At 44.2% G+C, this 12,692-nt stretch overlaps 1 protein-coding gene across 1 annotated transcript in view; it reads left to right on the top strand.

The window, feature by feature from the left end:
- MTUS2 (microtubule associated scaffold protein 2) overlaps nucleotides 1–12,692 on the top strand; it is a gene marked incomplete at both ends in the record, with an annotated part of 177,383 nt that overhangs the window by 142,913 nt on the left and 21,778 nt on the right. The window contains one exon of the mRNA XM_080612927.1: nucleotides 7,959–8,025. Coding sequence (XP_080469053.1) covers nucleotides 7,959–8,025 — 67 coding nt within the window. The remainder of the gene's footprint in view (nucleotides 1–7,958; nucleotides 8,026–12,692) is intronic.

The raw sequence follows: 12,692 nt of genomic DNA, 5'->3' as shown, positions 1-12,692 counted from the left end.
TTAGTTTGGAGTTATTCTTTGACTTGTTTTGCTGTTTGGTTGGTTTGAGTTTTGGGGCTTTTTTAGTTACCTGTCTGTGATATTCTGAAACTTTATTTAAAGTCCTGGAAGGACTGAGGGAGAGCAGAGAATAAGAAGCTGACACAAACTGGGAAATTACTCGAACATTTATATATGATTTAAAATAAAGTTTTGCTGGAGCTTCCTCTTGGTTCCTACTATTTTCCAATGCACTTTGTGCATCCCCAGTCACCATAGAAAATGCAATTAAATAAAAAATGCCAGTCCAGAGCAGCAATGATCTGAGCATTACATCTTTCATACCAGAAGGCAGAGCTGTTCATCATTAAGGGCAATGTAGTTCTTCTGTATGTTTTTTAATGCTTTGGCTTTCAGGAAATAACACTTTAAAGGATTAACCAGTGTAGGCATTAGCAGCACAAATACCACCTTAGGTGTAAGTAATTGAACTGGCTTGCCTTTTTTCCAGCATTGTCTTTAATGTAAGTTGTTAGGGGGAAATACACCATGCCAGAAGCAACAGCCCAGTAGAAGTGAGGCTGCCCTAGCTTCATGCTCCAGGTCCAATGAAGGAAATGTATTCCTAGTGAGCACACTCAGACAGAGTAGACATTCACACCGCATGTATGTGTATACGCAGGTTAAGATGAGGGTTATGGCTATGGTTAGGGTTAAGGTTAGGGTTAGGATTAGGATCAGGGTTAGGTTATATGATGTATATTCACGTGGCCAAAAAAATCCCCAAGTCTTGAAGTCTCTGGGTACATTGCAGAGGTCTGCGCTTTTGTAACCGCCGGTAGTCACCGAGGTCCAGAGGTCAGTGATCTTCCTTGGTATTTAAATAGGCGACTTAGGGAAAGTCTTTGTGGAGAGATGAGAGCGAGTGGCCTGGCTGAGAGCCACCCGGGAGCGGGGGGCCACCCCTGACGGCCTGCAGACGAGGCGGCAGCCGGTGTCGCAGGCTGGAGGGTCCCAACCTGAAAACCCCTGGGAGATGGCTCGCACCGAGTTCTCTTCCCCGCGTCCCGACCCGCACCCTCGCCCGTTCCGCTCCGCGGGGCTGCGCAACGGTGCGCTTGCCCCCGGGATGAGCCAGCGGAACCGCGCAGAGCCACAGAGCGGCTCTGTCCAGCGCAGACCCCACATGGCAGCCAGGGAGGGTTCCGAAGCGGCAGAGCCGCCTTCCAGGGCCACAGGGGCCGCAATGTCCGTTGGCAGCCCCGGCGTGCATTTGAGATGTGTACGGGCGAGCAGCGAGACAAGAGACGTTCGGGTTAAAGGCACCGTCCAAGTGGTTGAGGAAGACGGCGTCTAGAGTGATCAATAGCTGTGAGTGCGGCATGAAGATGAGTGTCGGCCAGAGCCGCCTCCCTCGTAGAGCTCAGGCTCGCGCTCGGATTTCAGCGCGTTTGGGGTTTTCGCTGCGAAGTTTCGAAGCTTTTCCCGGCCGTCCCTCGGCCCGACACGGCCCTGCGATGGCGCTGCCGGACGTGCACTGCACTGGGAGAGCGCTTGCCAGCCAGAGCGACAGGACCCCCTTTTTCGGGAGAGGCTGGAGCATCGGTGCGCAGGCAGGGAGGGAGGAGGGGAGGGAGCGGAGCGGGCAGCCCGCCGCGGAGGCCGAAACCAGCGATTGCTCTGCTGCTTCACACTCCCTGAGCTGCCTCAGCATACGGAGATCCCCTCTCCTTTCCCCTGCCCCGGCACCCCGGAGCCCCGAGAGGCAGCAGGGAGCCAAGGGGACGGCGGGGGGACACATCCCTTTTGGCAGTGGCATCGCCCGGGGCTCACCCTCCGGCTCCGGGCGAGGCTGGTGGCGGTCCTGCCAGGATGGGTAAATGCTGCTCCAAGTGTTTTCACCGCCCTTGGTGCAAGGACGAGACGGTACTTTTGCCTCTTTTTACCCCCTAGGGAAAGGGTTAGTGAGCCGAGACTCAGATGCTGCTGCTTCTCGCTGGCGTCGGTGCTGTGAGCGCATCCCGGGGTGGCGGAAAAGGGAGCGATGCGCGTTTTATTTACAGTGTGCTGGACCCTGCTTCACCAGGGACAAGACTAATGCCGCTTTCACTTGCACTGCAGTGCCTTACATAATTGTCTCCTGCAGTCTGAATGAAAGGGTTGGATTTTTGTGAAACAAGAAGGAAACCCTGGCATCTTCTGTAGTAATAGTCGGCTTGCTGGTTTGCTGTGCTTTTCATGCGTTTTTAATAACCACGTGGAGTATAAGTTACAAAGGAAACTTGCACAGAGTTTTAAAGTTTGAAGAGAGATTACTCAGCCTCTAGGTGTCCTAAGGTTTTACCTCTGTCCTGATCCTCATTTTTGACAGAGGACTGATCCTTCAGTTTAGAAGTGAAACGGGGCAAAACTACATATTTTCTTACGTCAGGGTGAATCTAAAACAAACTCCCAGGCGTCAGAATGGGTCGTGTAACAAACGTCAGTGCAGAGGTAAGTACATAGCTACAGGTAGCAGGAGAACAGCATGTGTGGAAGAAGTTGTGGGACACATCTAACACATGGCTTTTCATGCTATTCTGGAAATCCGCCTGGATTTTAAGCATGTACAGAAGAAGGAGAGAATGAACATATGCATTTAATTTGTCTAATAGAAATTACCTTGGCAGAAACACATGCTTGTGCAGTATGTTTTGTTAGTTTAGCTTTTTAAAATGTTCGTATACTTTGTCTAATGAAAAGCTGATTGTATCTCCCATTTACCTAGTAACATGTTCAAATACAGCTTTAAATATGATGCTAACCAGGTTAAGGAAAAATATATGGCTTAATATAAAACTTGTTAAAGTACAGTCACAGGGGATATCTGAGTGCTTCTAAACTTTAACCTAAAGAGTACTATAGGGCAGAATTACCTGATAACTAGCACGATTGAAACAGCAATCTTAAAACACCTTTCTCTTAAATGAACACTGTAGATCATTTTGACCACCAGCTGCAGTGTGAGTCAGTTATTGCTTCTACAAGTATTGTCTGAAATATTTATAGGCACAAGAGAATCCCCAATGTATATGTTTCTCTTTCCAATGATAGCATTAAGTCCTTGCCCCAGGGAACTCTGAATAAAGCACAACAGTGACTAAGCACCACTTGCAGGTCAGTCTTTATTCTTTAATATTTGGAAAGCACTGGATACAGAAAAGCTAGTCTGAAGGAGAGGTTTTAATAACAAATGCCACAGAGCATCTGTGCCCGGTGCATATTGTAAAGAACTGGAAAGTGTTCATGAAGATACTGTATGTATATTTGGACCTCAGAATATAAGCAAGCATGTAAGTTGTCAGGGACAAGAGACATGTTGTTTTGCGGAGGTAACTCCAAACTCCCTATATTTATTTCCTAGCTGCAGTTGAATTCCTATGAGGGTCCTATGAGGTCCTATGATGTTCCTCACCTGGTTTGACCCATTTATGCAGTAAATCTACTATTACTTACCTATGGTTAAAAAGTACCCAGAGGTTTAATTAATCAGCATTTCTAATGAATTAGTATCTCTCAGGTAGTTTGCAGTTCCCAGAGGAGATATACTCTAAGGCAAACCTCAGCTCTGCCTCCCCATCCCACAATTATTCCTGGTCACATGTAAAATCTTGACCTGTATCCCTGTCAATGTCTCCTCAGGGATATCTAGCTGTTGACTGAAGCTTCCTGCAACTAAAGCAGAGCCTTGCATAGAATCATAGAATACTTTGGGTTAGAAGGGACCTTCAAAGATCATCTAGTCCCACTCCCCTGCAATGAGCAGGACATCTTCAACTGGGTCAGGTTGCTCAGAGCCCTGTTCAAGCTCTTTCACCAAGTCTTCATCACTACTTTCCTTCTTCGTCTGTTTGGGCAGCAGCAGCATCTTGCCCATCCTCAGAACTGTATCATGGCATCTTTTACCAAGTTATTTTTCCAGGTCCTCACACATAGTTATGTGTGAATCCTGCCTATCTTTTCTGAATGACATCACTCAGTTTTGAGCATTGTTATTAAATGGGATGAATTCCTTCTTTCTTCCTACCTCTCCGCCTGCCTCCTGACTACCTACCAGTTTTTCCGGAGCTGCTTGGATGTTGCACCAATATAAGTCATACCTCAGCCTGTCCTCAGGGAGTTTTCAGTTGAATGGAGAATACATAAGTGCCATTTTCTGCATCTGTTTCACTTGCTGAAATGCAGTTGGGCATTAAGCCTTTCAAGGGAGAAATATTGGGAGGTCTGTATGTTATAAAGCTGATGACAGGAAGAAGAGCCGCTATCGTGTCTTCTATTCAACAGAGCATTAGGTTAAGCACGGAAGGAGCATATCATTCTACCTGTTCTATTTTTCTTTCTGTCTGCGGAGATGGGACATATTCCAGACACAAGGCTTAACCATTGTGTTGTGGAGTACAGATATGAGGAAGAAGATTTCCTTCATCTCCATCATGAGCTTGATTTTATTTTATGAAAATTACTTCAGTATTAGAGTCATTTCTTGGGATACAGCCAATGGCAAACCTCTCTCATCAGTCTTCCAAGCAATAATGAAATCCATCATTCATTAAAAGTACCTGAAAGATAAATGCAACATTTGAATTTATACAAACCCCACTGTTTTGGTTTCACATTCTGGCCAGAAAAAATTAATCCCAAATAACATTGAAGCTTTTTTTTTTTTTTCCCTTGCCACTGAACTGCCAAACTGAAATGCTGGATATTTGCACAATCTCTTTATAGTGATTCTGGCCTTTTCACCCACTGGAAATGGCTGTTTTTCCACTAGTATGGTTGTTGAGCCTTTTTAAACCTAGGCTGGATTTAGCCCTTAGTTACTCACCCTCAATGGCTCAGCTCCAACTGGTAGCCTGGCAAAGGACACCTACAAAGCTCCTTTGATATGCTGAGCCTGTTAGACACAAAACTCTCGGGAGGGCAGCAAAGGATCCTGCTTACATTGTCTTCTCTCTCAAATACTTTGTTGAGATAAATACTAATGAAGATTGATTAATTCAATGGGATAGCCCATTAATTAGGTTTCTTACACATTTGTTTTGGAGGATTTTTCCTTACATGCTTGTGAATTTTCTAACTGCTTTGATGTTTTGACTTTGGACCTATATGAATCTGAGTACTGGACCTGATAGCTTTACATTCTCACATCAGATCAGTTTTGCTCCACTGTAACATCTGATTTCCTATGCACCGGCATTCCCTGTTCCCAGCTGCACTGACAGTGAAGTGCTGGTTATCCTCAGAGCCACACTGGTGACAACAAGGAGGGGCTTTTTCATTTTGTATTAATGTCATGTTTACACTGGATGCAGGAACACGTGCAGTCCAAATCTATCATGTTATGCTAACAACACAGTTATAACTGTTATAACAACAGAAAATGTTAGGGATTTGTAACTTCACTGCACACCCAGGAGACCATGAGGCTGATAACAATGATTAGTCAAAACTTCCTCTTGCCTCTCTTGCAGAAGATGAAGGTAAGGACTCATGTGTTGTTGCTCTCTAAAAGAGCCCTCTGAGAAAAATGTACTACTTGAGACCCTGGCACTGAAGGTAACCCTTGCACATCTGACCAAAGAGCAGTCAGAACGATCTAACCAAAACAGTACATAATGCAAGAAGTATTGGCAAGGTAGGCAAATGACAGCCAAGGCACCTGAGTTGTGTTAACATGGGCTCCTCAAGATAGCCCCAGAGGCTGCTCTGGAAGCCATGGCTCCAGGGTGGTGGAAGGCAGCCAAGAGTCTGCTGGCCTGGTGGAGTAGTGTCCATACTGGAGCTTAAGTTATGGGATAGTGTTTTTAAGCTGGCACCATGGCAATTCTTCACTCTTTTGGAGAGGGTCTCACCAACAAATATGTGTCCTCAAGGATAGGACAAACCTTATATAAAACATAATGTAAAAGAAAGGAGTCTGTAATATTTCTTATGGGGGATCAAAATTTTAACTATTTTTTACAAGTATGTCATTTTTTTACTTGCTTTTAATTTTCTTCGTGTAAATAAAATAGTAACAGTCCCACTGAGTTCTGCCTATTTGTAGGTGCTAGTAATGATCTGTACAGAGCTTTAGAAGACTTCAGTTTCAAATAGTGGGAGCTGGTAATCTGAGTGGGTGCTTCCCCTTGGCAAGTCCCGTATCCAGTATAGCCCTGCACACACACCTTGAAGGGCACCAGTCCTGGAAATCTGTCAACAACACTTCTTAAAATTACTCCAGTGACTTTAGCAGAAGGTATGGGCAGATGTAGCAATATTCTCCAAAAGGGGAAACTTTATCTCTGCAAGACTGCTGGCTGGGGAGTCTGAGTGAAGGGCTATGTTTTTTTAACATTCCAGGCAATATTTATCCAGGACTTTTTGGTTTTTTCACAGCTTTTTTACTAATTAAAAAACCCCAAACAAAGAGCACACTCCATTTTATTCTGAGCCTAATGCAGTTGGTCAGGACTGCGGACTCTGCAGTCCTGGCACACAGTTCCCTGTGCATTACGCAGCAGCGTATGGAGCTGGCTGCTTGGAGGTGCCCAGCCTCATGTGCCTCACTTCTTCCTATAACTGTGTAAGAAAGATGCCCACATCGCCTGGATGTCCTCAGGCACCCAAGGCTCTCGAATCAGCTCAGTTAGTTACTCTGTTTACAGCAAAACTTTCCAGAAAGTGTGTCCCATGGATCTGATAGAAATCATCTCAAAAGGGCAATGTGTAAAGGATTGATTTAAATTAAAGCTTCCGATAAAGCTGCAGTGTGATTTCTCTTCACAGAATTAAAAATTAGATGCAGGAAAAAGAAACATTAAGCTCTGAAATCTTTATTTTTTCCACTTTCATTTTGGTAAGACAGAACTAATTTGCCATTCTATTTGCTATGTATCCTGCTGCTGAGCTAATCCTTCCTGTGCCCTAGATTTTTATTAGCCTTGCTTGCTTATTACAGAAAGACTTACTTTCTAGGGCACCTTTAAATTCCATTTGGTACAACTCTGTCTTGTCTCTTGAATATATTTTTCCTGTAATGTTCTTTAAAGATTCTTGGCCTTTTCTAACCTGGGACATATTTATAGTAGCCTGCTCTAGTTTTCGTAATCATTAGTGATCTTCCCACCAGGACATGTTCCTTTGTCTTCTCCTAATGTGATTCAGGTACATTCAAATTTAAAATACCCTTATGTTTGAACAATTATGTTGGAGTTTATTGTACTAAATCAAACTCCAGTAAACCTTTCTGAGGCTTTTCTTTGTCAGTTTGCACAGCACTCATGGGATATTTGCTGTCAAAGTCCGTGCATCTTAGTAATAAAACCTTAGCACTGTCAATGTAAATATGCTTTACTTTTCCTTTGGCCAGCTCTTTTGTTTTAATTCCTTAAGTATTCAGATTACTTTTGAGACAGTCTGAGGAAAGCAGCTCTTGTTCTTTACAGGCAATGAAATACCAGAATTTAATATGGAAACAGGCATGAACATCAGGCTGTTAGCAGTGTCTCTATGGGTATGCCCACCACACCTAGAATGGTATAAGTACAGTAATCTGCTTTGCGAATTTGACTGTGGGAGCATATTACTATGCTTAGAGATCGTTAAATGTGGGCATAAATTAAGTGTTTTAACAGAACTAATAAAAACGCTTGTACATGCAGTCCAGCCATTGAACACAAATGTCTTTTAAGAAATGTAGAAGTAAATAGAGTATTCTGTGCTGTCCTATGCACGCGTGTGTACACATATTCATAGAGATACAAGGTATTTGTAGCCAGTGAGTTGTGGTTCCTAAGCTTGATTTAAAAACTGAATGAGTTCATTATAATCCCTTCACTGCCCCCAAAAAATAAAATCTGAGGAATCAATCAAATCTTATTTACTACATGAACATGTGAAAGTGCTTATCTGGGATAAACCTGGGGACTACATATTTCTCTCTCTTTTTCCTTAAACAGAATGAAAATGCCCTTGTGAAAATAAAGGAGTTAGGAGGCGAGCTTGAAAAGATCAGGGATGAAGTTGGTAAGTAGTACAAGCAAAATAACAACAAAGTGATTTTCTCACTTTAAACAAAAGTAGTTATTCCCTGTGGCCTGATCCTGCGGAACTTGCATACATGTGACAAAGCGTATTCTGAAGCCCAGTGGCAAGAGTTTTTGTGGCTTTGCAGGGAACTGTGATTTTACCTCTTTTTTGTGGAGATGGGTCCATCACTGCTCACACTGGAGCTCATTGTGCATCACTTTTACTAAACAAACTGATCTTCATAGATCCATAGCTTCTGTTCTCAAACTACATACCACCACCACCAAGGAGAAAGCATGATGTGATGAGAAGGGGGAACCTAGGACCATTGTGGTGCCCAGTGACTGGGAATGCATCGCTTACTTGTATTTTGCTGTTCAGCTACAAGCTGTGGGACACTAAGCTCAGAACTTTCTTACTAATATCTCTAAGATCTTTTCCTGGTTCAAAGACAGCAAAAGCAACACGTTTCATACAGTCTGAGTATTCCCTGTGTATCTGCATGCACCGCTTTTCCTCTTTGGTTTCTGATCTAGACAGGAGAGACAGGCAGGATGTAAAGACATTTGAGAAAAGAAAATGTGCTTTTGTACTGGCTTGAGCCAACAGGGTGAATTCTTTTGGGCTTAGATCTCCCCAGAACAGGTGTGACATTGGGTTCATCAACCACAGGGCAAATGGAGAGGATGAAAGGCACCCAAAGGGAGGGAGGACCACTGAGGCAGGGGGCACCCTAAGTACCAAAAGGTATTGAAACCAGTGATGACTGCAGCTGTGAACAGTGGGGACTTCTCAGATTTTCCTGCATGTGAGAGCCCAGTTGCTGGGTCACACACTGAGCCATGTTATGGGAGGGTAACTCAGTTCACAAAGTGGGACCAACTGAGCTACCCCTGTGAGTTGGGCGGAACTGCAAGTCCTCCCTGTGCTTCATCTTCACCTTGCCTATGACAACCCACTGCAGAAAAGCTGATGCCCAACAGCTTGTGCTCCCTGCTGTGCCCCTCTGGATTTTCTTGGCTGATCATTGCTTCATAGAAAGCTTTATTGTCCCCATGGCCAAAAGATACTGCAGCAACAGCAAAACAGTATTTCCAGTTATTCCCTGATGCTAGCCTTCATCCATCCTCTGCATCTCCACAGTTCTCACAATGGAGCTGTTGCCACTGGTACATTCTTTAGGCAGGGCACATCTGAAGCTCTCCATTGAACACTCTACCTCTTTCTAGCAGTCAGAGTTTTCTCAGTTTGTACTGCTGAAGTAAATACAAATCACTAGTGGTTTTGCTGGAGAACTTTGTCAGGTATATAAGTGACTGCCTGTTAAGGAGTCACAGAGCAGAATGTTCCAGTAATACGGCATCAATGCAGTATCTGCTCTTGTCATTGTTCTTGTGCGTACAGCAACAGATAACTCCTCTGCACGAAACTGAGAACTGATGGAGTACATGGGGATGGTTTTGGTAAGAACCCCAAATACTCCAGAAAAGCAGTGTGAGGTTTCATCTGAGCCATACTGCTTCAGGAGGGAGATTAGCCATAGCTGTGTATGTGCTTTCTTTCTCAGAGAGGGGAAAGATGGTGTGAGATAGTCCTTTCTCAGTGGTCCTGCCCTGTGGGTATCTGCATTGGTGAGGAGCCGTCACAGGCCACTTCTTCCTGAGCAAGCCACCACTCTGTCAGACAATGAGACGCTGAGTAGAAGCTGCTTAGGAGTGACAGGGGTGGCTGGTGATCTGTCCTGCTTGTCGAAGATGACCTCTCAATACAACCCTGAGCTGCAACATGCCCAGTAGGGATGGACAGAAAAAAAGAACACATGCAGGTGTTGTACTTCAGCAGGGTGTGAAAACATCAGTCAGCAGTACAAATCCTGGTAGTATCCATACATACAGAAGGTGAATGTTTATGGGTTTTAGTGTAAGTCAGTTGGACACTTTCTTTTCCTTTGGATGAAAACTGTAAGATTTGATTTTGTGAAACAGCCAGTGTTTTAAATCTGTGGACAAGGTGAGATGACAAGTATCATGTGCATAAGAGCAGTTCTCATCAGTGCGGTCTTTGCTGTCTCTAAAGCAGTGCAAGCTGGGGCTGTGGGTGCTATGGGAGACTTGCAGCCCACCTGTGCTACAGGAGAATTATTTTGGTCTCACTATCTGATGAATCTGTATGTCGTACAGTATTGTACATCTTCTGCCAAGCTTTATGCAGATAAAGAATGAAACATTTATTTGACAACAGCCCCCATAGGTGACTCTATGAGGAAGCGTAGGGAAAACCTACAGAGCATGTTTTGACTGCAACTAAGTTGTAGCTCTGACTTGTCTCAGTCACTTTGACAAGTAGTCTTTCACTTGTTTCAAAACAACCAGTCCAGTTAAACAGCATGGGTGTTGGTCTGAAATTCCTGATTTCTTATGTGTAATTTCACTATGTGAGACTCACTGATTCAAATGAATGAATCAGTAAAACAAGGCTGGACTAGCCAGAGTTGATACAGGTCATGTGCCCAGCAGTTAGTTGTTTAGGCAATAACTCTCATTTAGAATTATGGTTTAGGTGCTGAATGTGACCGGTTTTGAAAACACACCCTTTATTAACTTCAGCAGAAACTGACGGATTCTGCTATACAAAGCAATGAAACTGCAAGATACAATCCACTGTTCAGAAAAGTCAGAGCATATTTTTAATGAAATCTCTTTAGGTAAATAAAAACACTATTTAAGCAATAGCAGTGATGGAGCCTGTGTAAAACAGCTTAGGGAGACCTACACCTCCTGGAAGCAGGCAAAACATTTAGGTTTGGATAACATTATCCACCTTTACCTCCAGCACTGCTGTGAAGTATTGCACTTCATCTGAAATCAGCGTGCAGTGGAATAGGAAACTGATTCTTCCTTCCCAGCCCTGAGGAGGAATGTGGCCTCTATAAATGCTGAGGACTTGTTTTTATGCAATAAGATTTGCTCATGTATTTTACTAGAAATACCAAGGCTCAGAAAACATGACAAGCAATTGTTCCATGCTCAAGACATCAATCTTTATAAACTATAAATACAAGCACTTTTCAGCTGCAACATTCAACACTGAAACTCCTGGAATAAAGAGGTTTTTAACACCAGCTGTTTCCCTTCAAACTGATGGAAATTAAATGTCAGAATTACCTGCTCCTTTGCTGCCAGAAAAATGACATGTGAAGTGAGTTGAGAGAAGAGATGCAAACGTGTAAGTACTTGATGAATGGAAGACCATCAAATGTCAAGTCTAAAATTTGTGTTGTCTGTGTTCATGGTTTGAAAGCCAAAGCCTGTGTACTACTTCCCCCTGGGTATGGTTCCCAGTCAGGACCTTTACCCTGAGTGAGGTGGCTGTGATTTGTCTGTGACTCTGTGGCCAGGGGTCAGGAGGAAGAGTAGAGTCTGCATGGCAAAGAGCTCATTGCTCGTGTCAGAAGCAGACAGTCCCTGTTCAAGGGTACAAGACACCAGCCTCCGGCTTCCCATGAGAACTGCTCCCTGAAACACAAGGTGCGAGGGCTGGGGATGCTGGGCTGTGCCTTAGACTCGGTTTAGAATCATAGACTATGTTGGAAAAGACCTTTAAGATCATCAAGTCCAACCATTACCCCAGCACTGCCAAGTCCACCACTAAACCATGTCACTAAGTGCCTCAACTACACGGTTTTTGAACACTTCTAGGGACAGTGATTTCACCACTTCCCTGGTGTGGTAGAATCAGTCTAGTAGTTACATCTCCCTTTCCATCACCTTCCTAGCATGGCCTTGAAATGGAGTTTGCTGATCTATTGAACACTGTAAAAGCCACTTGGTGCTCAGGCAGCAGCGAAGCAATGTCAGCAGCTCTCATTTAACCCAGCATGCTGTCATCCTGGGAAATGCCATGTTATGTCAGTCATTTCCAGCCTTTAAGCGGCAACTTAAATACCTACAGAGAAAGAAAAAGAAAACCCAAGTGTTACTCTTCTGGAAAACAGCTGATAGCAGTTGTGCTCTGTTTGTCTTGTTCCATGTCAGTAATACATTTATATAACTGGAGGCGATTCAGCCTGGTTCACCAGAACCACTTTCTAAAGCCACAGCTGCTTAAACACCGCCTGTGGCCAGGCAGGCTTTCCCATGCTGGGTCCTGCTCCCCAGCTGGGTAAGAGAGCCACAGGGCTGCATGGGTGCTGCCTTCTGCTACTCCTGTCCCAGTGGGTCCAGGCCCAAAGGTCCATCTCCTGTCTAAGAAAAAATTCAGTCTTTCCTCACCACTTCTGTCCTTGGCCTCATGTGTCTCTGGGAGGCTGTGGTAGGGGTCACTCCTTCATGTTGGAGGTGTATATTCAGTATATTCAGGTATATCTTGCATAGAGCAAACTTCCTGGGCAATGGCTTCATTTTCTGCCTCCAATAGCATTTTTGGGTGCCTGGCGAACATGCTCTGCACCTCCTCTTTCACTGCTTTCCTCTTCCCTCCATTTTGCACCTGCATCAAGATTGATTTGTGAATAGTTTTGTATCAGGTTAGAGAAAGTCTTTCAGATGGACTTTCTTTTGGTTAGAGCATGTCAATTTCATTGCCAGCCCTCCCTGTGTGCTTGACAACCTCATTAGAGAGGCTGGAGAGAGACAGGGCTCATTACAGCTCCAATTTAAAGCTTG

Source organism: Psittacula echo, assembly GCF_963264785.1.
Source record: "Psittacula echo genome assembly, chromosome: 3".
In the NCBI taxonomy this organism is placed as follows: Eukaryota; Metazoa; Chordata; class Aves; order Psittaciformes; family Psittacidae; genus Psittacula; species Psittacula echo.
This window is presented reverse-complemented; position numbering and strand designations above follow the sequence as displayed.